At 38.5% G+C, this 23,636-nt stretch overlaps 1 protein-coding gene across 1 annotated transcript; it reads left to right on the top strand.

Annotated features, from left to right (window-relative positions):
- Positions 1 to 11,595: 11,595 nt before the first annotated feature.
- Positions 11,596 to 12,537, top strand: LOC131840033 (olfactory receptor 4C45-like). The gene has a single exon (XM_059187645.1). It carries the CDS (start codon positions 11,596 to 11,598, stop codon positions 12,535 to 12,537), a length of 942 nt encoding a protein of 313 aa, XP_059043628.1.
- The last annotated feature ends 11,099 nt before the right edge of the window (positions 12,538 to 23,636 follow it).

Here is a 23,636-nt window from a genome sequence, read left to right as displayed (position 1 = left end):
TTCAAATTTAACTCCAAGGATCTTGTATCTTGGGCGTCAATATTACCTTCCCTCAGTACACATAAGTTTAAACAAATAATGATGATCTGTGTCAGGCAACACAAAGGAAACATGTTGCAAAATGGTTAAGATATAAAATTGTGGAATTGCGGGACGCCTGGGTGGCTCAGTTGGTTGAGCAGCTGCCTTCGGCTCAGGTCATGATCCCAGCGTCTTGGGATCGAGTCCCGCATCGGGCTCCCTGCTTGGCAGGGAGCCTGCTTCTCCCTCTGACTCTGCCTGCCACTCTGTCTGCCTGTGCTTGCTCTCTCTCTCTGTCAAATAAATAAATAAAATCTTTAAAAAAAAAAAAAAAGTTTAAAAAAAAAATTGTGGAATTGCATCATTGCTCATCTCATGTTATCCTACTAAACATAAAAATACTTCTTATAGTGGACAGAGCAACTGCAAAGATTGTACAAGTTTGCATATTTGAAAGGACTCACAAGAAATCCAAAAGCATAATCACAAAATGCTTTTTTTTTTTAAGACCATTGATACTCTGAACTGAAAAACTGAATACAGGCAAGCTCTGAAGGTGGACAATATGTCCAAACAAACTCTCAGGAGTCTTTGGTGACACAAACAAGCTTCATCTCCTTCATCTCCAGTTGAACCACCAAGAACAGCATGGGATTAAATCTGGGCTTCAGGAAAGTTCAGGCACTAAGTTTGCAATGAGGTATTCACATCCCTCTAGTCAAGTCAGTTACACCAAGTACAAGCTATCAGGTTTTTAAATGATTTTAAGAAAATTGTTCTTGGGGTAATCAGCAGAATTTGGGACTTTAACCTTCCACTGGCGTGAAGCTAGCCAAGGGTCAAAGCCCTGTATAACCAGAAACAAGACTTTCCTGTTCAGTAGCAAAATAACACTTTCTTTTTTTGTTATTATTATTTGCAGTTAGCCAACATATAGTACATCATAAGTATTTGTTGTAGTGTTCAATGCTTCATAAGTTGTGTAAAACTCTTTCTTACACAGTCCACCCTCTGACTCTTGCTCAAGACTAAATCACACATAATAACTCACTCCCATGTATATTTCGCACCACTTGCAAAACAGGAAGAAAATAGTTCAAGTGCAAAGTACTAATCTCAAATGAGAGATGGGTTTTGTTTATTTTTTTATTTTTTTATTTTTTTTTTTGGCATTGGGCAGACTTTACCATGCGATATTCTTTTATATTATTTTTTTAATTTTTTTTATTTTCAGCGTAACAGTATTCATTGTTTTTGCACCACACCTAGTGCGCCATGCAAACCGTGCCCTCTCTAATACCACCACCTCATTCCCCCAACCGCCCACCTCCCACCCCTTCAAACCTCTCAGATTGTTTTTCAGATTCCATAGTCTCTCATGGTTCACCTCCCCTTCCAATTTACCCCAACTCCCTTCTCTTCTCTATCTCCCCATGTCCTCCATGCTATTTGTTACGCTCAACAAATAAATGAAACCATATGATAATTGACTCTCTCTGCTTAATTTATTTCACTCAACATAATCTCTTCCAGTCCCATCCATGTTGCTACAAAAGTTGGGTATTCATCCTTTCTGATGGAGGCATAATACTCCATAGTGTATAGGCACCACATCTTCCTAATCCATTCGTCCATTGAAGGGCATATTGGTTCTTTCCACAGTTTGGCGACCATGGCCATTGCTGCTATAAATATTAGGGTACAGATGGCCCTTCTTTTCACTACATCTGCATCTTTTGGGTAAATACCCAGGAGTGCAATGACAGGGTCATAGGGAAATTCTATTTTTAATTTCTTGAGGAATCTCCACACTATTCCCCAAAGAGGCAGCAGCAACTTACATTCCCACCAACAGTGGAAGAGGGTTCCCCTTTTCCCACATCCCCTCCAACACATGTTGTTTCCTGTCTTGCTAATTTTGGCCATTCTAACTGGTGTAAGGTGATCACTCAATGTGGTTTTAATTTGAATCTCCCTGATGGCTAGTGATGATGAACATTTTTTTAAGTGTCTAATAGTCATTTATATGTCTTCATTGGAGAAGTGTCTGTTCATATCTTCTGCCCATTTTTGATATGATTGTCTGTTTTGTGTGTGTTGAGTTTGAGGAGTTCTTTATAGATCCTGGATATCAACCTTTTTTTATTATTATTAAATTAATTTATTTATTTTCAGAAAAACAGTATTCATTATTTTTTCACCACACCCAGTGCTCCATGCAATCCATGCCCTCTATAATACCCACTACCTGGTACCCCAACCTCCCACCCCCCGCCACTTCAAACCCCTCAGATTGTTTATCAGAGTCCATAGTCTCTCATGATTCACCTCCCCTTCCAATTTACCCCAACTCCCTTCTCTCTAACATCCCTTGATATCAACCTTTTGTCTGTACTGTCATTTGCAAATATCTTCTCCCATTCCGTGGGTTGCCTCTTTGATTTCTTGACTGTTTCTTTGCTGTGCAGAAGCTTTTGATTTTGATGAAGTCCCAAATTTTCATTTTCGCTTTTGTTTCCTTTGCCTTTGGAGACATATCTTGAAAGAAGTTGCTGTGGCTGATTTCAAAGAGGTTACTGCCTATGTTCTCCTCTAGGATTCTGATGGATTCCTATCTCACATGGAGGTCTTTTATCCATTTTGAGTTTATCTTTGTGTACGGTGTAAGAGAATGGTCCAGTTTCATTCCTCTACATATAGCTGCCCAGTTTTCCCAGCACCATTTATTGAAGAGACTGTCTTTTTTCCACTGTATATTTTTTCCTGTTTTGTCGAAGATTATTTGACCATGGAGTTGAGGGTCCATATCTGGGCTCTTTACTCTGTTCGACTGGTCTATGTGTCTGTTTTTATGCCAGTACCATGCTGTCTTGGTAATCACAGCTTTGTAATAAAGCTTGAAATCAGGTAAAGTGATGCCACCCATTTTATTTTTGTTTTTCAACTTTTCCTTAGTGATTCGGGGTCTCTTCTGATTCCATACATATTTTTGGATTATTTGCTCCACCTCTTTGAAGAATACCGGTGGAATTTTGATCAGAATAGCATTAAAAGTATAGATTGCTCTAGGCAGTATAGACATTTTAACAATGTTTATTCTTCCGATCCAAGAGCATGGAATGGTCTTCCATCTTTTTGTGTCTTCTTCAATTTCTTTCATGAGTGTTCTGTAGTTCCTCCAGTACAGATCCTTTACGTCTTTGGTTAGGTTTATTCCCAGGTATCTTATGGTTCTTGGTGCTATAGTGAATGGAATCGATTCTCTAATTTCCCTTTCTGTATTTTCATTGTTAGTTTATAAGAAAGCCACTGATTTCTGTACATTGACTTTGAATCCTGCCTCGTTGCTGAATTGTTGTATGAGTTCTAATAGTTTGGGGGTGGAGTCTTTCGGTTTTCCATATAAAGAATCATGTCATCTGTGAAGAGAGAGTGTTTGACTTCTTCATTGCCAATTTGGATACCTTTTATTTCTCTTTGTTGTCTGATTGCTGTTGCTAGGACTTCTAATACTATGTTGAACAAGAGTGGGGAGTCTGGGCATCCTTGTCGTTCCTGAGTGGGCATCCAGATCATTCCTGATCTCAACAGGAAGGCTGCAAGCTTTTTCCCATTGAGGATGATATTTGCTGTGGGTCTTTCATAGATAGATTTGATGAAGTTCAGGATTGTTCCCTCTATCCCTATACTTTGAAGCATTTTAATCAGGAATGGATGCTGGATTTTTTTAAATTTTTTATTTATTTATTTTTTCAGTGCAACAGTATTCATTGTTTTTGCACCACACCCAGTGCTCCATGCAATCCATGCTTTCTCCAATACCCACCACCTGGTTCCCCCAACCTCCCAAACTCTGCCCCTTCAAAACACTCAGATTATTTGTCAGAGTCCATAGTCTCTCAAGGTTCACGTCCCCTTCCAATTTCCCCCAACTCCCTTCTCCTTTCCATATCCCCATGTCCTCCATGCTATTTGTTATGCTCCACAAATAAGTGAAACCATATGATTTTGTCAAATGCTTTTTCTGCATCAATTGAGAGGACCATGTGGTTCTTCTCTCTTCTCTTATTAATTTGTTCTATCACATTGATTTATTTGTGAATGTTGAACCAATCTTGTAGCCCAGGAATGAATCCCATCCGGTCATGGTGGATAAACTTTTTAATGTGCTGTTGGATCCTGTTTGCTAGGATCTTGTGGAGAATCTTGGCATCCATATTCATCAGTGATATTGGTCTGAAATTCCACTTTTTGGTAGGGTCCTTGCCTGGTTTGGGGATCAGTGCAATGCTGGCTTCATACAAAGAGTCTGGAAGTTTTCCTTTTGCTTCAATTTTTTGAAACAACTTCAGGAGAATAGGTGTTATTTCTTCTTTGAAAGTTTGGTAGAACTCCCCAGGGAATCCATCAGGTCCTGGGCTCTTGTTTTGGGGGAGATTTTTGATCACTGCTTCAATCTTGTTATTAGATATTGGTCTGTTCAGGTTGTCGATTTCTTCCTGGTTCAATTTTAGTAGTTTATAGTTTTCGAGGAATGCATCCATTTCATCTAGGTTGCTTAGCTTATTGGCATATAACTGTTGATAATAACTTCTGATGATTGTTTCTTCTTCCTTGGTGTTACTTGTGATCTCTCCCTTTTCATTCATATTTTTATGAATTCGGGCTTTCTCTCTTTTCTTTGGTTCTGATTTGTGACCCAGTATGGGGTCTATTCTGGAGAAGGTTCCATGTGCACTTGAGAAGAATGAGTATTCTGTTGTTTTAGGGTGGAATGTTCTATATATATCTATGAGGTCCATCTGGTCCAAGGTGTCATTCAATGCTCTTGTTTCTTTATTGATTTTCTGCTTCAATGATCTATTTCTGAGAGAGGCGTGTTACAATCTCCTACGATTAGTGTATTCATATCAATATGACTCTTTACCTTGATTAACAGTTTTCTTAAATAATTTGCTGCTCCCATATTGGGAGCATAGATATTTACAATTGTTAGATCATCTTGGTAGATAGTCCCTTTAAGGATTATGTAGTGTCCTTCTGTATCTCTGACTACAGTCTTTAGTTTAAAATCTAATTTGTCTGATATGAGAATCGCTACCCCAGCCTTCTTTTGAGGCCCATTGGCATGAAAGATGCTTCTCCAACCCTTCACTTTCAGTCTGGGTGTATCTTTAGGTTCAAAATGGGTCTCTTGTAGACAACATATGGATGGGTCCTGTCATTTTATGCAATCTGCAATCCTGTGCCATTTTATGGGTGCAGTTAGGCCATTCACATTGAGAGTGATTATTGATAGATACGTTTTTATTGACATCGAGTTACCTTTGAAGTCGTTCTTTCTGTAGACTGTCTCTATATTTCTGTTGAATGCTATTCTTAGTATTTTTCATCTTTTATAGAACCCCCTTTAATATTTACTGCAGTGTCGGCTTGGTGGTTTGCATAGTCTTTTAAGCCTTGCCGGTCTTGGAAACTCTTTATCTCTCCAACCATTTTGAATGTCAGTCTTGCTGGATAAAGTATTCTTGGCTGCATGTTCTTCTCATTTAGTGCCCTGAATATATATTGCCAGCCTTTTCTGCCTTGCCATGTCTCTGTGGACAGGTCTGACGTTATTCTGATGGGCTTCCCTCTGTAAGTAAGGAGCCTCTTTGCCCTGGCAGCTTTCAAGAGTTTATACCTACAATTATAATTCCTCAATATCAAAAGCTTATGCACAGCAAAGGAAACAGTCAAAAAAACAAAGAGGCAACCCATGGAATGGGAGAAGATATTTGCAAATGATAGTACAGACAAAAGGTTGATATCCAGGATCTATAATGAACTCCTCAAACTCAACACACATGAAACAGGCAAACATATCAAAAAATGGGCAGAGGATATGAACAGACACTTCTCCAATGAAGACATACAAATGGCTATCAGACACATGAAAAAATGTTCATCATCACTAGCCATCAGGGAGATTCAAATTAAAACCACATTGAGATATCACCTTACACCAGTTGGAATGGCCAAAATTAACAAAACAGGAAACAACATGTGCTGGAGAGTATGTGGAGAAAGGGGAACCCTCTTACACTGTTGGTGAGAATGCAAATTGGTGCAGCCTCTTTGTAGAACAGTGTGGAGATTACTCAAAAAATTAAAAATAGGACTTCCCTATGACCCTGCCATTGCACTCCTGGGTATTTACCCCAAAGATACAGATGTAGTGAAAAGAAGGGCCATCTCTACGCCAATGTTTATAGCAGCAATGGCCACGGTCGCAAAACTATGGAAAGAACCAAGATGCCCTTGAATGGGCGAATGGATAAGGAAGATGTGGTCCATATACACTATGGAGTATTATGCCTCCATCAGAAAGGATGAATACCCAACTTTTGTAGCAACATGGACGGGACTGGAAGAGATTATGCTGAGTGAAATAAGTCAAGCAGAGAGAGTCAATTATCATATGGTTTCACTTATTTGTGGACCATAACAAATATCATGGAGGACAAGGGGTGTTAGAGAGGATAAGGGAGTTGGGGTAAATTGGAAGGGGAGGTGAATCATGAGAGACTATGGACTCTGAAAAACAACCTGAGGGGTTTGAAGTGGCAGGGGTGTGGGAGGTTGGGGTACCAGGTGGTGGGTATTATAGAGGGCACGGATTGCATGGAGCACTGGGTATGGTAAGAAAATAATGAATACTGTTATGCTGAAAATAAATAAATTAATTTAAATTTTAAAAAATTTAAAAAATTTAAATAAAAAGAAGAAAGAAGGACAAAGTCAGAAGCATAACACTTCCAGATTTCAAACTATATTACAAAACTACAGGAATTAAAATAGTATTGTACTGGCATAAAGACAGATATAGAGACCAATGCAACAGAACAGAGAACCCAAAAACAAGCCCATGCATATACATATGCTCACTCTTGATCTTTGACAGGGTGCCAAGAATACACGATGGGAAAAGAATAACATCATCTGTAAGTGCTGGGAAAACTGGATATCCACAGGCCAATGAATGGAATTGAACCATTATCTTAAACCTTCACCAAAACCAACTCAAACTGGATTGATTGAGGAAACGGAAGGCTGGAAACTGAAACTTTTAGAAGAAAACACAGCAGAAAATCTTTATCATTGGAATGAGCTATGATTTCTTGGATATGACACCAAAAGCAAAAATAAACAAAGGGGACTACAACAAACTAAAAATCTTCTGTACAACAAAGGAACAATTAACAATCTAAGAGAATGGGAAAATGACATTTGCAAACAATATGTTTCATAAGGGGGTTAGTATCCAAAATAGACAAAGAACTCATATAACTCAATAGCAAAGATAGCCCAATTTAAAAATAGACCATAGACTCAAATAGACATTCCCACAAAGAAAATATATAAATGGCCAACAAGCAAATGAAAAGATCCTCAACATTACAATCATCAGAGAAATACAATTCAAAAGAACAATGATGTATTATTTCATATCTGTTAAAATGGCCAGTATCAAAAGACAAAACATAACAAGTATTAGTAAGGATGTGGAGAAAAAGAACCCTTGTTCAATAATGGTGAGAATGTAAATTTGTATAGTCACTATGGAAAACAGGATGGAGGTTCTTCAAAATATTAAAATATGATATCATATGATCCAACAATCCCACACCTGGGTATTTATCAAGAACTACTGAAATCAGGACCTCAAGGAATTCTTTGCACTCCTTTGGCTCATTTCAGCATTATTCACAGTAGCTAAGATGGGAAAACAACCTCAATGACCATCAACGGATACAAAGCTTTGAAACAAGTAACAATATATACAAACATGGCATACTTTTCAGCCTTAAAAAGGAAGGAAACCCTGTCATTTGTGACCACAGGGATGAAACTTGAGGGCATTACTCTAAGCAAAATAAGCCAATCATAGAAGAACCATTGCAATAGCCCATTTATATGAAATATTTAATATAGTCCCACTCAAAAGAACCAGAAAGCAAACAGCGAGCAGTGATTGTTTAAAGGATATGGATATTTTTAATAAAAAGTTGAAAAATTCTGGAGATGGTTGGTGGTGATGTTTGCACACAATGTGAATGTACTTAATGACACTGAACTGTACAGCTGAAAATGGTTACAGGTGCCTGGGAGACTCAGTGGGTTATGGGGCTTCGTTCAGCTTGGTTCATGATCCTTGGGTCCAGGGATCAAGCCTCTCACCTTGCTCTCTGCTCAGCAGGCAGTCTGCATCTCCCTCTCCCTCTGTCCCTGGTCATGATCTCTCTCTCACTCTTTCTATCTAAAAGAAATATAAAAATCTTAAAAAATGAAAAGGGTTAAAATCATAAGTTTTATATTACGTGTATTTACCACAATTTAAAAAAAAAAAAAAAAAAAAACAAGGAAGAGGGACAAACTGCAAGTGAGCAAAATTGTTAACTGTTGAGGACAGGGCTGAAGGCACTCTTTCCATTTGTGGTGTGTGATTTCAGGAGTATATCCATTTCTATAAAGATAAACATTGATTTTTTTTAAGGTGATTTTGTGCAAGATTTCATCCAGCTCTTCAAAACATCAGAAACTGAGGGAGAAGTTTATAGTGGAGCCTCCCTTCTATACTGTTTCCATCCTCTACCTCTGAATGTCTTTATAAAAAATGTTTGCCTTGGTGTGATTTTCTCAATGCCTACCATGTAGAAGCATTGCTCTTTACTGTACATCTCCACAATTCTTTCCTGCAGGATAGAGAGAAAAGCTATATTCCCATGAACACATCATGATGACCTGTCATCGAGATACACAAACCAGAAGAAGTTGATGGATCTATGGCTCATAAATTACCCAATCTTCCATAACTGAGAATTCTGCCATCTAAGTCTCCTTTGTCAACCACTAATAAAAATGTCAGTCTCTCAGAATAACATGGCATGTACCTTGAAAACTAGCATTTCCATTCTCAGGACAACCATGTTAGTTAGAACAGACACATTTTCCAAAAAAAAAAAAAAAAAAAAAAAAAAAACCATTCTCTGAACTCTGACCTATGCCTAAAACCACCCCCTATTCTATGCCAGGCTCAACAGTGTCCAAAGGAACAGCAAAGCCCTGTCAGGAAGCTTTCCTACTTCTCATACCAAAATTTCATCCTAAACTATAGCCACAGACACGTGTTTCACCAAAGCTCAACTGCATTTCTAAAACTGGCCTCTAATGATGTTTGTGGGTGCCAAGGGGTAGTAAGTGAAAGACATTGGCTGAGGCTTCTAGCAAAGAGTCCAACAGGACCAATTACTAATCCTCTGAGGACTTGAGAGGTCAATCAATGCATTACCAAAGTGCAGGCACTCTGCCAAAGTCTATTTAAATACTTTTCTAGAATCAAGAAGAAAGGATTATAGGATATTTAAGTAAAGGACAGCAGCAAAGAGTGTACTAACAGACTTAAGATTTATATGGGAGATATTGCTCCCAAGCTTAATGGGTTAAAATGAGGGCTTAAATCAGGCATAATAAGAACTTTCTCAATACTTCCCATAAACTTGTTAGGAAACATAAGTTTGGCAGAAAGTATTTGAAAAACAATGTATAATCAAATGAATATGATGCACTTTTCATTTTATAGTCCCCTATACCAGATTTTTCTGAAGAATTTTCCTTGTTGCCATTGTTTTTAATTGAGACTGAGGATAGTTCTGAAATCTGAAAAGTATCTGTATTTTGAAGATGTCTTTACACTTTCACAGGAGGCCAAGAAAGTGAGTAGAAATTAAATCAGAAAGCTACTGAAGTTTCCTAACTAAAATAGCTCATTTTCTGAGCAAGTTCAGCCTAGTAATGGGAACCAAAATAAACTAAAATGACCAAGAACACTGAAAGAGTTGTCTAGAGAGAGAATTCCAGTTTCCCACTTGTTACTTCATACTGTGTATGCAGCTGTGGGGCTATACATTCAGGGGAAGAAACAATCACTGGGTACAGTTGAGAAACAGTGGAACCAACAATCAACTAGATCCAGGTCAGTAATAACTAAATCTTTACCACAAATTTTAAGCAGATTTAACTTATTATACTCAAACTGTTTTGACAGCAAGATGCTATGAAGTGAAGGTAATCTTTACCTCTACAAATGAATTTGAACAGGATCATATAAAATGTCCATAGAAAACGTGATCTGTAATGCTGCCACACATGATGCTGTTGAGAACTACTAAGGTCACTTTTATAACATTGTGGTTAACATGCATGTAGAAGTAGACTGCTTCGGTAGGCTTCTATATGGGATCATTTGAGATTGTTTCTCTTTTTCATGATTCCCATGTGCCACACTGAAGTTAGAATTTGTGGATTAAATCTATTAAGGATGATGAATCACATAGTTGCCACGTATAGCAGCCATGAATAGAGAAGAAATAACGAAAGAGACAGAGCTTTCTGGAAAACAAAAGACATCTTTCTTCACCTTCATTGAAGCTGGAAGTTCATGATACTGACTTCTGTGTCCAGAAAGTTTGAGGAAAAATATGTAGTTATGTTTTTGGCATGGATGGGAGAAAGGAGAAAAAAAGGAGGAGAAGGAATAAAAAGTCCTAAAGACCATTCAAAAAAAGAATATATTCTTGTATATATTCCATTTTTCCACCAATTAGGACTGAAAACTTCACATTCCTCTTAATTGATTAAGCATATAGTCAAAGAACATTTTTATGATCTTACATAACATTTCTTTCTCAACAAGAGGAAATTCAAGGAATCTTTATGACCCATTTAATTCCATTTGTAAAATTTGACTATGATTGTAAATCTATTCCAGAACATTATTCTGTACATGATGAAAGACCAATCACACAGAAAATTCATTAGAGAAATACTGAAGAGTTTTAGGGAACTTTGTGCCACTTCCAAATCTGTATCCAAAGATGTTGGAAGAGGGAGTATGTAATAGTCATGTTCAGCCAGACAAAACATCCAGGGCAATTGAGTGAATGTGGCTCAAACAGCTGTTATAAAGATTGTTCCTTGGCCTCCTAAAAGGAAACACTCTATCTGCAACTCTGTGTGTTTGTACATTCATTTGACAGAAAGGAATCCTAGCTCAAAGAACACTGCTGGTACAGAAACAGTAAGGAAGACACTTTCCTATCTTATATAGAGCTGAATTTTAAAGAATATTATATTCCCATAGCTAAACAGATTCATGATAATGTCAAATACACAACAAAATCACTGTCACTGATGAAATTTGTTCCAAAAATAGTGACAGAAAGCCATCTGAAAGGTTTTAGAGCCAGGGATTGGAAGTCAATCGTAAGTCAACAGTCATAATAACATGTTGGTTTAATTCCGGTGTTTGTGACATACTGTCACTACAAATTATATAAATAAGAAAATTTTACTTCTTTATATTCCTTTTTATAACTGTCTCCAAAGTAGAGGTGAGTAGAAGGTATGTCTCCATCAATCCAAGAGGCTAGGACTAAAGAGAGATGGAAGATTTCAGTGTTGAATTTAAAATACTACTCAGAATTATTGTGATCTCTCCAGATGGACCATGTACTTATAACTGAAGCTGACTCCATGAGAAGGACATGCAATGTAACAGAATTCATACTACTGGGCCTGACCCAGAATCCAGGACTGAGGAAATTCTTCCTTGCTGTGTTTTTAATCACCTACTTGATCACAATGGCAGGTAACCTCCTCATCTCCATCACCATCTTCATCAGCCCAGCCCTGGGATCTCCCATGTACATTTTCCTGTCTTACTTGTCCATTATAGATGGTTTCTACTCTTTGTCCATAATACCCATAATGATCTCTGACTTGCTCTCTGACAAGAACACCATATCCTTCAATGGCTGCATGACTCAGCTCTTTGCTGAACATTTCTTTGCTGGAGCAGAGATCATCCTATTAACTGTCATGGCCTATGACCGCTATGTAGCCATCTGTAAGCCCTTGCATTACATGACCATCATGAGCCGACCTGTCTGTGTTTTCTTGCTGGGAATGGCTGGGATTTTAGGCTTTATTCATGGAGGGATCCAGGTTTTGTTCATGATCCAGTTACCATTCTGTGGCCCCAATATCATTGATCATTTCTTGTGTGATTTGATGCCTCTCCTGGAACTAGCCTGTACAGACACTCACACTTTAGGGCCCCTGATTGCTGTCAACAGCGGGTCACTATGTCTGCTCATTTTTTCTATGCTGGTTGCTTCTTACATTGTCATCCTGCACTCCCTAAAGACTAAAAGCTCTGAAGGGCATCTCAAAGCCCTGTCTACCTGTACTTCTCATATCACTGTTGTCATCTTATTCTTTGTACCTTGTTCATTTCTGTATCTGAGACCCATGATCTCCTTCCCCGCTGACAAAGCTGTGGCTGTGTTTTACACCATAGTGACTCCCATGTTAAACCCTTTAATTTACACCCTCAGAAATGCAGAAGTGAAAAATGTCATGAAGAAACTCTGGGGGCAAATAATGAAAATTGGTGATAATGAAACTTGGGATTAGAGTATTTACATAAAAATATCTAGTGAAAATTTAGAGAGAATTATTCCCCTTCTTAGTTAATTAAATGTGGGACAGTCAATTATCCTATCTGGTTCACTTTTCTTCGGAAGTATATGTATTGTGGACAGGATTAACATACCCATTAAGGCAAGGCAGGCATGGTGCCTCAAGCCCACAATAATTCTAGGAGCACTGGAAGTGGTTAATTTCTTTTAAAATAAGAGGGAAAATGAATGTAATCCAAATCCAACTTGCAGTATAGTCATCTTTATACCAATGCTGTCATAAAATGTAATTTTAATATTTTTAATGGAGGAGAAGAACTCATGAGGACAAATAGCAAGTTGGCCACAGAAGTCATAATGTTTCCCTGATTGTGGGTATGAAACAGGGAAGCAGCAATATTCCTGAGCACTTTTTTACACACCACACCACAGCTAGAATGAGAGTGAAACTACATATGCAAAAACATATAGAACACCAGGGAGTCTTCAAGAAGTACTTTTATCCAAATATACCTTTTCTTATCTTCCTATATTTTAGAGGTTTATATATGCTGCTGCACTACAGCAATAAAAACTCTTTACTTCCCACAAGCGCAAGAAAAGTACAATTTTACAGAAAGATATTTTTTTAATTACATCACCTCCATTTCCTGCAGTATACAATTGTCTACAGAAATAATAGAGCAGAATTGACTAATGCAGAAGAAGAAATAGAAGTGATTGGGACTCCTGGGTGGCTCAGTTGGTTGGACGACTGCCTTTAGCTCAGGTCATGATCCTGGAGTCCCAGGATCGAGTTCCACATCAGGCTCCCAGCTCCACGGGGAGTCTGCTTCTCTCTCTGACCTTCTCCTCGCTCATGCTCTCTCTCACTGTCTCTCTCTCAAATAAATAAATAAAAATATTTTTAAAAAAAAGAAAGAAATAGAAGTGATCAAGTCCATAGAGTTAAGGCAGAAAATATCTATATGTTAAAGAGATGTGTTTTAGACATGGACAAGGGCTGAGTCTGAACAGCTGGAAATGACCAGTGATGTAGGAACAAGTCTGTGTCACAAATGGAACAATGACCACAGATCTGGATTACAGAAAAGAATGCATAACATGTACATAATGAACTTCGAGGAGAGATTCAGAAACAGTCAAATGCTCTGAAGTCAGAGATTATGAGCTTTAGATCAAAGAGGCTTGATTTCTCATTTTCTCTCTGCATCAATTAACCTTTTGATGTAAGCATTTTGCTTCGTCTCTCTACTGATTTTTTTTAATCTGTACAATGGAAATAACAGTGCATACTCTCTTAAGTTGTGGGAATTAAATGATTTAGATTGAAAAAATGAATCAGCTAAAAATGAGTGAAATTTCTCAGGCATGGTTACAGCCTTCAGATATGTCACCAGCACAGAAAGTAAGCCAGGGACAACACTTGCTGACAAGAAGAGCCCAGGAACACCACCACCAATGACCATTCACTAACCATGATCACAGGAGGACCAAACATCTGTGCCAGCCTCAGTTCACTTTAAAATAAGTCATAAAAGGCATCTGGATATGAGTAGGGACAGCAAAGAAGAGAGCTACTATCTCAGCAAGGAATCTAATGGGACCTGTGTGCAGATCTATGGACACTAAAATCTAGCCCCCCACCAACTCCCTAGTCTGGGATATAAATGCCCTTAAACATATCTGCAGTAACAAATGGGGGAGATGGCTGGAGCAACTGTGATGTGTCTGCAAAGAACTTATTTCAAAAGCTCTCACTTGTATTGGATCCCCTTCTGCTGCTCTCAAAGAGGAAAAGGGAGAGCGACTACAGTGCCAGAGACCAACAGACCAATCTCTGTACAGAGCTTGTTATTCCTGAGGAAGAGCTCAGAGACTTGTCTTCAGAGGGTGATTTCACAACCAGGAATTGAATATCATGTGATGCTGACATATCTCAGGTTCTCAGTATTTAAGATAAGGTTAGGTCTCATTCTTTATGAAATCCTTTTAAAAATAAATGTTTTGCCAAATAAACAAACAAACAGCGTCTTAAGGGAAAAAAGTGTGGTTGGCAGTGGTAGTTGCAATAGGTGGTTGTGGAGGGAAGAGTGAAATAAATGAAATTAAAATGTCAAATTTTGTTATAAAATAAGTAAGCAAGGGGTTTAAAAGTATAGTATAATGAATATAATCAATAACATTATAATATTGTGTGACAAATGGGTGACTATACTTATCTTGGTGAGTACTGAATAATGTACAGAACTGTCAAATCACTATGCTGTACACCTGAAACTACCGTGACATTGTATGTTAAATACAGTCCAATATAACTTGTAAAAAATAGATGTTTTGCGATAGTTTCCTGAATGACCATCTTCTAAATATATGCAAGCAACACTGTATCTAAAATATCAAACTTATTTTTAAAGATCTAGTTGTAGTTCCCAAGAAAGATGGGATGAAAAGGATAATGTAAAAATAAGGATGATGGTGATCATGATGCTCACGATGACAGTGAGTTCTGGAGTACCTTCTCTGAACACTATACTGACCTACAAACTCATTTATATGTTTTAGAGGTGGTATTTTCTGTCCTTACTTCTTTCATTAATTTAAGCTTCAAACTGTGGAACTTACCTCTTTTTAAAATGTCCTTGACATACCACTAGAGGAGAAAAGTCATAAAAACCGAGCTTTTAAAGCAATCCCAAGTTGACCTCCCTCCACATCTGCTTTCCTTAAACACATTCATTCCACTTCCACATTTGGTAATTCAAAGAAGCAAGTGAAAGATCTTCCATATCTGGAAGTAGGCAAGAAGATTCTTGCCAACCTCTCATCTTATCAGTCAGATTTGCAACATATTTTATCCATTTGTGGCCACACAAAAGGTCTCTTATTCCACAATCTTTTTACTGTATAATTCATTGGAAGTGTTTCTCAGGTCATTGGGGAAATGACCACATGGTAAATATGGCCACAAAAACCCAAGTCAAACTATACCTGGAATGGTCTACCGTAAATGGAGTGATCAATGTGTAACCTCAATTCTTTTCTCCAAATTATCCAGTTGGGAATTTTTTTTTAAGATTTTATTTATCCATTCAACAAAGAGACACACAGAGAGAGAGAGGATAATCAGGAGGAGCAGCAAGTAGAGGAAAAAGGAGAAGCAGGCTTCCTGATGAGCAGGGCACTGGACATGGAGTTCAATCCCAAGACCCTGGGATCATGACCTTAGCCAAAGGCAGAAACATAACAGACTGAGATACCCAGGCATCCCCAGATGGTATATTTTAGGTATAACCTGATAATCAGCAAGAGGACAAGTTCCCTACTATGAAGAAAAGTCACCAGGATTTCTCTAGAGTCACTCTTTCATCAGTGACATATGACACAGGTGGTAAGAGTACTATCTATTGTTCCAAAGTGGTCTCTTGACAATAGCATGATTTTCTTCTGCTGTAGAATCATGATCCACTTACAGGGACTTCTACCTCTTTCTCTTTATTACAACTTTTGTCCCACAACACCTCCCCATCATCAGATTTCCCAGCTCAACCTTGTGCTATTTTTTCAACAGAGCTGATTATAAGAGGAGCTGTGTTAACACATCTTTGGACACACACCCAAGTAGATATCCTAAAATCTGTTAAGAAAAGAATCAAAGGAGAGAGGAGTCAAGATGGCAGAGAAGTAGCAGGCTGAGACTACTTCAGCTAGCCGGAGATCAGCTAGATAGCTTATCTAAAGATTGCAAACACCTGAAAATCCATCGGCAGATCGAAGAGAAGAAGAACAGCAATTCTGGAAACAGAAAAACAACCACTTTCTGAAAGGTAGGACCGGCGGAGAAGTGAATCCAAAGCGACGGGAAGATAGACCCCGGGGGGGGAGGGGCCGGCTCCCGGCAAGCGGCGGAGCAACGGCGCACAAAATCAGGACTTTTAAAAGTCTGTTCCCCTGAGGGACATCGTTCCAGAGGCTAAACCAGAGCGAAGCCCACACGGGGTCAGCGTGGCCCCAGATCCCGCAGGGTCACAGAAGGATCGGGGGTGTCTGAGTGTCGCAGAGCATGCGGGTATTGGAACGGGAAAGCCGGCTACAGAGACAGAGCCGACAATAAGCTCACAGTTCAGTGTAACCTTGAACTGGTCGCAGGCTCGGTGAGCTCGGAGCGGGGCCGGAGGTCAGGCAGACGGGAGTGACTGGCGCTGTTCTCTGAGGGCGCACTAAGGAGTGGGGCCCTGGGCTCTCAGCTTCTCTGGGCCGGAGACCAGGAGGCCGCCATTTGTATTCCCGTCCTCCGGAACTCTATGGAAAGCGCTCAGGGAACAAAAGCTCCTGAAAGCAAACCTGAGCGGATTACTCACCCAGGCCCCTGGTAAGGGCGGTGCAATTCCGCCTGGGGCAAAGACACTTGAGAATCACTACAATAGGCCCCTCCCCCAGAAGATCAACAAGAAATCCAGCCTAGACCAAGTTCACCTACCAAGGAGTGTGGTTTGAATACCAAGGAGAGCAGCAGAATTCCAGAGGAGGAGAAAGCAAAGCACAAAACTCATGGCTTTTTCCCTGTGATTTTCTTTAGTCTTGCAGTTAATTTAAATTTTTCTTTTTCATTTTTTGTTTTTTTTATTGCCTTCTGGTAAAATTTATTTTTTAACTTTTACCTTTTTCTTTTTTAAAGTTTTTTAACCACTTTATCTAATATATATACTTTTTCTTTTTTATATGTTTCTTATTTGTTTTCTTTTTTTTTAAATTCTTTTCTTTTTTTTCTTTTTTCTTTTTTTATCTTTCTTCCTTATTGAACCTCTTTTAATCCCCTTTCTCCCCCCTCACGATTTGGGATCTCTTCTAATTTGGTTAAAGCATATTTTCCTGGGGTTGTTGCCACCCTTTTAGTATTTTCCTTGCTCCTTCATATACTCTTATCTGAACAAAATGACAAGAAGGAAAAATTCAACACAAAAAAAAGAACAAGAGGCAGTACTGAAGGCTAGGGACCTAATCAATACAGACATTGGTAATATGTCAGATCTAGAGTTCAGAATGAGAATTCTCAAGGTTCTATCCGGGCTCGAAAAAGGCATGGAAGATATTAGAGAAACCCTCTCGAGAGATATAAAAGCCCTTTCTGGAGAAATAAAAGAACTAAAATCTAACCAAGTTGAAATCAAAAAGCTATTAATGAGGTGCAATAAAAAATGGAGGCTCTCACTGCTAGGATAAATGAGGCAGAAGAAAGAATTAGTGATATAGAAGACCAAATGACAGAGAATAAAGAAGCTGAGCAAAAGAGGGACAAACAGCTACTGGACCACGAGGGGAGAATTCGAGAGATAAGTGACACCATAAGATGAAACAACATTAGAATAATTGGGATTCCAGAAGAAGAAGAAAGAGAGAGGGGAGCAGAAGGTATACTGGAGAGAATTATTAGGGAGAATTTCCCCAATATGGCAAAGGGAACGAGCATCAAAATTCAGGAGGTTCAGAGAATGCACCTCAAAATCAATAAGAATAGGCCCACACCCCATCACCTAATAGTAAAATTTACAAGTCTCAGTGACAAAGAGAAAATCCTGAAAGCAGCCCGGGAAAAGAAGTCTGTAACATACAATGGTAAAAATATTAGATTGGCAGCTGACTTATCCACAGAGTCCTGGCAGGCCAGAAAGAGCTGGCATGATATTTTCAGAGCACTAAACGAGAAAAACATGCAGCCAAGAATACTATATCCAGCTAGGCTATCATTGAAAATAGAAGGAGAGATTAAAAGCTTCCAGGACAAACAAAAACTGAAAGAATTTGCAAACACCAAACCAGCTCTACAGGAAATATTGAAAGGGGTCCTCTAAGCAAAGAGAGAGCCTACAAGTGGTAGATCAGAAAGGAACAGAGACCATATACAGTAACAGTCACCTTACAGGCAATACAATGGCACTAAATTCATATCTCTCAATAGTTACCCTGAATGTTAATGGGCTAAATGCCCCTGTCAAAAGACTCCGGGTATCAGAATGGATAAAAAAACAAAACCCATCTATATGTTGCCTCCGAGAAACTCATTTTAAGCCTGAAGACACCTCCAGATTTGAAGTGAGGGTGTGGAAAAGAATTTACCATCCTAATGGACATCAGAAGAAAGCAGGAGTGGCAATCCTTATATCAGATCAATTAGATTTTAAGCCAAAGACTATAATAAGAGATGAGTAAGGATACTATATCATAATCAAAGGGTCTGTCCAACAAGAAGATCTAACAATTTTAAATATCTATGCCAACTATATAAACCAATTAATAACAAAATCAAAGAAACACATCAACAATAATACAATAATAGTAGGGGACTTTAACACTCCCCTCACTGAAATGGACAGATCATCCAAGTAAAAGATCAGCAAGGAAATAAAGGCCTTAAACGACACACTGGACCAGATGGACATCACAGATATATTCAGAACATTTCATCCCAAAGCAACAGAATACACATTCTACTCTAGTGCACATGGAACATTCTCCAGAATAGATCACATCCTCGGTCCTAAATCAGGACTCAACCAGTATCAAAAGATTGGGATCATTCCCTGCATATTTTCAGGCCACAATGCTCTAAAGCTAGAACTCAACCACAAAAGGAAGTTTGAAAAGAACCCAAATACATGGAGACTAAACAGCATCCTTCTAAAGAATGAATGGGTCAACCAGGAAATTAAAGAAGAATTGAAAAAAATCATGGAAACAAATGATAATGAAAATACAATGGTTCAAAATCTGCGGGAAGCAACAAATGCAGTCCTGAGAGGAAAATATATAGCGGTACAAGCCTTTCTCAAGAAACAAGAAAGGTCTCAGGTACACAACCTAACCCTACACCTAAAGGAGCTGGAGAAAGAACAAGAAAGAAACCCTAAGCCCAGCAGGAGAAGAGAAATCATAAAGATCAGAGCAGAAATCAATGAAATAGAAACCAAAAAAATAATAGAACAAATCAATGAAACTAGGAGCTGGTTCTTTGAAAGAATTAATAAAATTGATAAAACCCTGGCCCGACTTATCAAAAAGAAAAGAGAAAGGACCCAAATAAATAAAATCATGAACGAAAGAGGAGAGATCACAACTAACACCAAAGAAATACAAACTATTATAAGAACATACTATGAGCAACTTTACACCAATAAATTTGACGATCTGGAAGAAATGGATGCATTCCTAGAAACATATAAACTACCACAACTGAACCAGGAAGAAATAGAAAGCCTGAACAGACCCATAACCAGTAAGGAGATTGAAACAGTCATTAAAAATCTCCAAACAAACAAAAGCCCAGGGCCAGACGGCTTCCCGGGGGAATTCTACCGAACATTTAAAGAAGAACTAATTCCTATTCTCCTGAAACTGTTCCAAAAAAATAGAAATGGAAGGAAAACTTCCAAACTCATTTTATGAGGCCAGCATCACCTTGATCCCAAAACCAGACAAGGATCCCAAGAAAAAAGAGAGCTATAGACTAATTTCCTTGATGAACACAGATGCGAAAATACTCAACAAAATACTAGCCAATAGGATTCAACAGTACATTAAAAGGATTATTCACCACGACCAAGTGGGATTTATTCCAGGGCTGCAAGGTTGGTTCAACATCTGCAAATCAGTCAATGTGATACAACACATCAATAAAAGAAAGAACAAGAACCATATGATACTCTCAATAGATGCTGAAAAAGCATTTGACAAAGTACAGCATCCCTTCCCGATCAAAACTCTTCAAAGTGTAGGGATAGAGGGCACATACCTCAATATCATCAAAGCCATCTATGAAAAACCCACCGCAAATATCATTCTCAATGGAGAAAAACTGAAAGCTTTTCCGCTAAGGTCAGGAACACGGCAGAGATGTCCATTATCACCACTGCTATTCAACATAGTACTAGAGGTCCTAGCCTCAGCAATCAGACAACAAAAGGAAATTAAAGGCATCCAAATCAGCAAAGAAGAAGTCAAATTATCACTCTTCGCAGATGATATGATACTATGTGTGGAAAACCCAAAAGACTCCACTCCAAAACTGCTAGAACTTATACAGGAATTCAGTAAAGTGTCAGGATATAAAATCAATGCACAGAAATCAGTTGCATTTCTCTACACCAACAGCAAGACAGAAGAAAGAGAAATTAAGGAGTCAATCCCATTTACAATTGCATCCAAAACCATAAAATACCTAGGAATAAACCTAACCAAAGAGGCACAGAATCTATACTCAGAAAACTATAAAGTACTCATGAAAGAAATTGAGGAAGACACAAAGAAATGGAAAAATGTTCCATGCTCCTGGATTGGAAGAATAAATATTGTGAAAATGTCTATGCTACCTAAAGCAATCTACACATTTAATGCAATTCCTATCAAAGTACCATCCATCTTTTTCAAAGAAATGGAACAAATAATTCTAAAATTTATATGGAACCAGAAAAGACCTTGAATAGCCAAAGGGATATTAAAAAAGAAAGCCAACGTTGGTGGCATCACAATTCCAGACTTCAAGCTCTATTACAAAGCTGTCATCATCAAGACAGCATGGTACTGGCACAAAAACAGACACATAGATCAATGGAACAGAATAGAGAGCCCAGAAATAGATCCTCAACTCTACAGTCAACTAATCTTTGACAAAGCAGGAAAGAATGTCCAATGGAAAAAAGACAGCCTCTTCAATAAATGGTGCTGGGAAAATTGGACAGCCACATGCATAAAAATGAAATTGGACCATTTCCATACACCACACACAAAAATAGACTCAAAATGGATGAAGGACCTCAATGTGCGAAAGGAATCCATCAAAATCCTTGAGGAGAACACAGGCAGCAACCTCTTCGACCTCAGCCGCAGCAACATCTTCCTAGGAAAAACGCCAAAGGCAAGGGAAGCAAGGGCAAAAATGAACTATTGGGATTTCATCAAGATCAAAAGCTTTTGCACAGCAAAGGAAACAGTTAACAAAATCAAAAGACAACTGACAGAATGGGAGAAGATATTTGCAAACGACATATCAGATAAAGGACTAGTGTCCAGAATCTATAAAGAACTTAGCAAACTCAACACCCAAAGAACAAATAATCCAATCAAGAAATGGGCAGAGGACATGAACAGACATTTCTGCAAAGAAGACATCCAGATGGCCAACAGACACATGAAAAAGTGCTCCATATCACTCGGCATCAGGGAAATACAAATCAAAACCAAGATGAGATACCATCTCACACCAGTCAGAATGGCTAAAATCAACAAGTTAGGAAATGACAGATGCTGGCGAGGATGCGGAGAAAGGGGAACCCTCCTACACTGTTGGTGGGAATGCAAGCTGGTGCAGCCACTCTGGAAAACAGCATGGAGGTTCCTCAAAATGTTGAAAATAGAACTGCCCTATGACCCAGCAATTGCACTATTGGGTATTTACCCTAAAGATACAAATGTAGTGGTCCAAAGGGGCACGTGCACCCAAATGTTTATAGCAGTAATGTCCACAATAGCCAAACTATGGAAAGAACCTAGATGTCCATCAACAGATGAATGGATCAAGAAGATGTGGTATATATACACAATGGAATACTATGCAGCCATCAAAAGAAATGAAATCTTGCCATTTGCGACAACATGGATGGAACTAGAGCGTATCATGCTTAGCGAAATAAGTCAAGCAGAGAAAGACAACTATCATATGATCTCCCTGATATGAGGAAGTGGTGATGCAACATGGGGGCTTAAGTGGGTAGGAGAAGAATAAATGAAACAAGATGGGATTGGGAGGGAGACAAACCATAAGTGACTCTTAATCTCACAAAACAAACTGAGGGTTGCTGGGGGGAGGGGGTTTGGGGGAAAGGGGTGGGATTATGGACATTGGGGAGGGTATGAGATTTGGTGAGTGCTGTGAAGTGTGTAAACCTGGTGATTCACAGACCTGTACCCCTGGGGATAAAAATATATGTTAAAAAAAAAAAAAGAAAAGAATCAAAGGACTGACCTTGATGCTTGGTAATGATGCTACATTTGCAGTCAAGAGGACCTTAGGATCCACCCTAAAATATCTTGGGAATACATATTTTCAAATTTGACTCCAAGGATCTTGTGTCTTGGGCGTCAATATTACCTTCCCTCAGGACATATAAGCTTATACAAATAATGATGATCTATATCAGGCAACACAAAGGAAACATGTTGCAAAATGGTGAAGATATAAAATTGTGGAATTGCATCATTTCTCTCTCATGTTATCCTACTAAACATAAAAATACTTCTAGTGTACAGAGCAACTGCAAAGATTGTACAATTTTTCATATTTGAAAGGACTCACAAAAAATCCAAAAGCATAATCACATAATTTTTTTTTTAAGAGCATCGATACTGTGAACTGAGAAACCGAGTACAGGCACACACTGAAGATGGACAAGATGTCTAAACAACTTCTCAGGGGTCTTTGTTCACACAGACAAACAAGTGTCATCTCCAGTCGAACCACCAAGAACAGCATGAGATTAAGTCTGGGCTTCAGGAAACTACAGGGACCAAGTTTGCTATGAGGTATTTATGTCCTGTTAGTCAAGTCAGTTATGCCAAGTAGAAGTCATCAGGCATTTAATTCATTTTAAGAAAATGATTCTTCGGGTAATCAGCAGAGTTTGGAACTTTAAAAAACACATCAGAAATTCCACAGGTCTTATCCTAGCCAAGGGTCAAAGCCCTATATAACCAGAAATAAGACTTTCATGCTCAGTAAGAAAATAACACTTTCCTTTTTTTACTATTATTATTATTTTCAGTTAGCCATCATAAGTTTTTGTTGTAGTGTTCAATGCTTCATTAGTTGTGTAAAACTCTTTCTTACACAGTCCACCCTCTGACCCTTGCTCAAGACTAAATCACACATAATCACTCCTTCTCGTGTGTATTTTGCACCACTTACAGAACAGGGAGAAAAATAGACCAAGTGCAAAGTGCTAATCTCATCTATCATCAAATGAGAGATGGGTTTTGTTTAAAGAAGGATTTCAGCTAACCAAATATTCCACCACAAACTTATTCACAAACAAGCACAATGTC

This window comes from Mustela lutreola, chromosome 1 (genome assembly GCF_030435805.1).
Source record: "Mustela lutreola isolate mMusLut2 chromosome 1, mMusLut2.pri, whole genome shotgun sequence".
In the NCBI taxonomy this organism is placed as follows: domain Eukaryota; kingdom Metazoa; phylum Chordata; class Mammalia; order Carnivora; family Mustelidae; genus Mustela; species Mustela lutreola.
This window is presented reverse-complemented; position numbering and strand designations above follow the sequence as displayed.